Here is a 5155-nt window from a genome sequence, read left to right on the forward strand (position 1 = left end):
ACTGCTTCCAGTTGGTCAAATTTTCGAATTAACCAAATTAACCACGACGGGACTAATCGGCATCCCGGCCGGTCCAACTTGTTGAGCTGCAAGGTACATAATGAACTAAAGCCCTATGTACCCCAACAAAAGAGGTATAAAGTTGACACAATCGGGGCATTGAGATAACGTGGATATGGTGTGAACCCGGCTAAGACTGGCAAAGTGGCCCCAGGAATTGACAAGGGACCTAACCGAACCGGAGTTACGGTGTGGGGGAGGGTACCATTAAACCAAATCTCTTGTGTCCTATATGGAGTATAGTTCATAGGAATCGCAGTGTAAGTGTATGTTTGGAATATATCCTCATCCCCATTTATTGCAGGAAACGTAACCCAAGAGAAGAAAAGCTCAAAGGGGAAGGCTGAATCAGCACTCACCACAAAGATAACAGACATACCATTGTCTGGTACTCCAAACTGCGTCAGATGACGCCGGAGCGCTGCCCGACTATGCTGAGCTATATCAATATCACACATAAGGATATAGAGAAGAAAAACAATTTATATAAATTGCAGCACAAAAAGGGTAGTTATTCAAAACGTGAACCTTTTTATAAATCTCAAGCTTGAATTAACCTATAACACATTCGTATAGGTAGGTTAATCCGTCACGCCTGTTAACCGGAAACAGTGGTGAGGGTATTGTGGACAGATACAAGCACTAATCAAGACGTTGGGCGCCATGTTGCGGGGATTCTGCTCATGCACAGAACTATGAGCAGGAAACCAGGACCTCAGTGTATTATGGTCTACCAAAACTCACCTCAGTGCCCAGAATCCCTATCCAACTAGCATCAGTGTCTCATTCGTTCTCCGTACTACAGCAAAGCTACCAATGATTAGACAACCTAGAACAAGTGACTTTGGGACCTCTCAGGAATAGTGGGAATCAAGAACGCTCTTTCATTTTTATTCTCATAAATGTTCGCAATGTGAGTAATCAGAGACAAGGTATAGTTTAAAATGTTTATTTCAACTACGTGCTCTAAGATGCAGTATATTTGCTTACATAAGTAAAAATATGCAAAAAATCAAGCCAATCGGCATTGTTACAATTCCATAAAATACAAAGGGAGAAATCATATTATAATGATAGTGGAACCAGGTCTATAGCACCTTGTGTACCACCCTCCCCATGCAAGGTATTATAATAATAGAGGATTTCTAGGTCAAAACGGGGACCGCATACCTCCAAAGTCAGGTGAAGTGAATCACATCCCAGATCAGCACAGCTCTTTGTCGATGTAAGGGTTTTATCCAAGTGCTAGTCTCATGTATGCAGTGCAATATTAAAAGCACCTGAATTTCAGAAATGAGCAGCTGTGTTTGTGTTGTGTCTAGAGCGTGGGCCGATCAACCTGCATCAACAGCATACATTGTTATTTTAACCTTGAACACTTTGAGCAGACTTGAGGTTGCAGTGTGAGTCTGGAGATGTGAAAAACAGATCATTCTCATGTGAAGGAAAAGCAAGCAGTTTGTCTTTATAAAAACAGAGACATGTAGTGTCATCTGCAAAAGCAGCAAAATGGCGTTTGAGCAACGAATCCACTTATACTAATATAGCAATGTGTGCAGGCAGAATCGTATTCATCCCTACACTTTTACAGGTAGCATGAACAGGAACACTTGGATGTTTTTCTTTGTAACTCTTCATCACTAAATAAAAACCACCAGTGTTTAATTTCTTTTATTCCACATTGTGCTAGTCTCCCAGTGGATTTCCTGTTATATCACGTTGCTTTTTCTATGTGTACCGAAGTGAAAAATCACTGGGAACAGACACTTTTATTATTCTACAAATCTTTGGTTTTCTTCTTTTCTTTTAGTCGAGTCTTCATTCATCTGGTATTTGAATAACCCACATAATTATATATTTGTTCCTGTAATTCCTTCATCTCACAATAACTGCACTGTTCTGTTCCTGTCAATGTCCTCAGATGAGTCAATAATATTGTTAATGTTCTGAAGTTCTTTCTGAATTTACTGCATCTCTAGGATTATTTCTAAGTGAGTTAAATGAAGGTGTGTTTACGCTGAGGCTATGTAGGATCAGAAATTGACAAAAGCTCATCACACTTTTAGTGCAATTGTAAGGTTTACCCCAGGTGTGTTCGCAATTGACAAAATCACTTCTGACATTCATTGCAATGCTCTTTTTTTACTCTGTGTGTGTTAGTTGATGTATCCGTAGGTTTAATAACTGACAGAAGATATTCACACATTCACTGCACCTGAAAGGATTGTACTCTGTGTGCATTAACTGATGAATCCTTAATGCGGAAGATGCACTAAAGGTACTTCTACACTCACTACAGTTGTATGGTATTTACAGAGAGTGTGTAAGCTGATGTCTATATAGGCTTGATAATTTACTACATTTGTTCACACATTCATTGCACTTGAAGGCTTTTCTTCTGTGTGTGTTCGCTGATTCCTGTTTAGGATTGATAATGGACTACAGCTTTTCAAACATTCATGGCATTTAAACAATTTTTTTCCTCTTTGTGAGCTCGCTGATGATTTCTTAATGCTGAAGAGTAAGTAAAACTACTTCCACATTCACTGCAATTGTATGTTTTTTCCCCAGTGTGTATTCGCTGAGGTCTCTGGAGGTCTGTTAACTGTCTGAAGCACTTTACACATTCACTGCACTGGTATGGTTTTTCCCCTGTGTGTATTCTCTGATGTGTGCGGAGGTGTTCAATTTTTACTGAAGCTCTTTACACATTCATTGCAATGGTATGGTTTTTCCCCTGTGTGTGTTCGGTGATGTGTTTGAAGTTCTTGTAACCGACTGAATTTCTTCACACATTCACTGCAATGGTATGGTTTTTCCCCTGTGTGTGTTAGCTGATGTCTCCGGAGGTCTGTTAACTGTCTGAAGCACTTTACACATTCAATGCAAAGGTATGGTTTTCCCCTGTGTGTATTCGCTGATGTCTTTGGAGGTGTGCTAACTGACTGAAGCTCTTTAAACATTCATTGCAATGGTATGGTTTTTCCCCTGTGTGTATTCGATGATGTCTTTGGAGGTGTGATACCCGACTGAAGCTCAGCACACATTCAGTGCAATAGTATGGTTTTTCCCCTGTGTGTATTCTTTGATGTGTGTGGAGGTCTGCAATGTTTCTGAAGCTCTTTACACATTCACTGCAATGGTATGGTTTTTCCCCTGTGTGTATTCGCTGATGTCTCCGCAGGTCTGTTAACTGACTGAAGCTCTTCACACATTCACTGCAATGGTATGGTGTTTCCCCTGTGTGTATTCGCTGATGTCTCCGGAGGTCTGTTAACTGACTGAAGCTCTTCACACATTCACTGCAATGGTATGGTGTTTCCCCTGTGTGTATTCGCTGATGTCTCCGGAGGTCTGTTAACTGACTGAAGCACTTTACACATTCATTGCAATGGTATGGTTTTTCCCCTGTGTGTGTTCGCTGATGTCTCCGGAGGTCTGTTAACTGACTGAAGCTCTTTACACATTCATTGCAAAGGTATGGTTTTTCTCCTGTGTGTATTCGCTGATGTCTTTGGAGGTGTGCTAACTGAATGAAGCTCTTTACACATTCACTGCAATGGTATGGTTTTTCCCCTGTGTGTATTCGCTGATGTCTTTGGAGGTGTGCTAACTGACTGAAGCTCTTTACACATTCATTGCAATGGTATGGTTTTTCCCCTGTGTGTGTTCGCTGATGTGTTTGGAGGAGTGATAACCGACTGAAGCTCTGCACATATTCATTGCAATGGTATGGTTTTTCCCCTGTGTGTATTCTCTGATGTGTGTGGAGGTCTGCAATGTTTCTGAAGCTCTTTACACATTCACTGCAATGGTATGGTTTTTCCCCTGTGTGTATTCGCTGATGTCTCCGCAGGTCTGTTAACTGATTGAAGCTCTTCACACATTCACTGCAATGGTATGGTGTTTCCCCTGTGTGTATTCGCTGATGTCTCCGGAGGTCTGTTAACTGACTGAAGCACTTTTCACATTCATTGCAATGGTATAGTTTTTCCCCTGTGTGTATTCGCTGATGTCTCTGGAGGTCTGTTAACTGACTGAAGCTCTTCACACTTTCACTGCAACGGTATGGTGTTTCCCCTGTGTGTATTCGCTGATGTCTCTGGAGGTCTGTTAACTGACTGAAGCACTTTACACATTCATTGCAATGGTATGGTTTTTCCCCTGTGTGTGTTCGCTGATGTCTCCGGAGGTCTGTTAACTGACTGAAGCTCTTTACACATTCATTGCAAAGGTATGGTTTTTCTCCTGTGTGTATTCGCTGATGTCTTTGGAGTTGTGCTAACTGAATGAAGCTCTTTACACATTCACTGCAATGGTATGGTTTTTCCCCTGTGTGTATTCGCTGATGTCTTTGGAGGTGTGCTAACTGACTGAAGCTCTTTACACATTCATTGCAATGGTATGGTTTTTCCCCTGTATGTGTTCGCTGATGTGTTTGGAGGAGTGATAACCGACTGAAGCTCTGCACACATTCATTGCAATGGTATGGTTTTTCCCCTGTGTGTATTCTCTGATGTGTGTGGAGGTGTGCAATTTGACTGAAGCTCTTTACACATTCAGTGCAATGGAATGGTTTTTCCCCTGTGTGTATTCGCTGATGTCTGTGGAGGAGTGATAACAGACTGAAGCTCTTCACACATTCACTGCAATGGTATGTTTTTTCCCCTGTTTGTATTCGCTGATGCTCTTTTAGGGTTTCTAATTGGCTAAAGTTCTTGACATATTCAGTGGAATTGCACGATTTTTCTCCTGTCCGTGTTTCCTGTAGGGTCAGCATAGTTAATAAACCACTTGCATTATTTTCACATTCCCTGTATGTGTGTGATATTTTGGGTGCTTGATTCCGATTTAACAATAAAATACAAGACTCACTAAATACCTGCCACATTCATAATATAAGTAAGGTTTCCTTGTGGGTGATTGCATCTTTAGATTGGATAATGGCTTCGCATGCTTGCGGGTAAAGCTTAATCTTCCTTCCGGTAAGTGCAACTTGGGACAATACTCTGTACTTCAGAGAGCAGATCCCCCCTTTCCTTTAGCCTTCAGTTGTTAGGCTCCACTTCGTTGTGCTTTTCCCTGGTGCCTGTGG

The 5155-nt window shown here is 41.4% G+C and overlaps 1 protein-coding gene across 1 annotated transcript; it reads right to left on the bottom strand.

Annotated features, from left to right (window-relative positions):
- Positions 1–2744: 2744 nt before the first annotated feature.
- Positions 2745–4840, bottom strand: LOC147737763 (uncharacterized). The gene is made up of 2 exons (XM_086924970.1): positions 3003–4840; positions 2745–2922 (listed from the first exon to the last, which is right to left on the bottom strand). Exons 1-2 carry the CDS (start codon positions 4838–4840, stop codon positions 2745–2747), a joined length of 2016 nt encoding a protein of 671 aa, XP_086781096.1.
- Between the last annotated feature and the right edge of the window lie 315 nt (positions 4841–5155).

Source organism: Lissotriton vulgaris, chromosome 1_1, assembly GCF_964263255.1.
Source record: "Lissotriton vulgaris chromosome 1_1, aLisVul1.2, whole genome shotgun sequence".
NCBI classification, from domain to species: Eukaryota; Metazoa; Chordata; class Amphibia; order Caudata; family Salamandridae; genus Lissotriton; species Lissotriton vulgaris.

Excerpts from the sequence above, each read along its gene's own strand:
- LOC147737763 (XM_086924970.1), bottom strand. The coding sequence starts at position 4,840 with ATGCTGACCCTACAGGAAACACGGACAGGAGAAAAATCGTGCAATTCC. Across the intron at positions 2,923-3,002 it reads TGTTTAAAGAGCTTCAGTCA|ACAGTTAACAGACCTCCGGA; the intron begins GTTAGCACACCT and ends AAAGTGCTTCAG.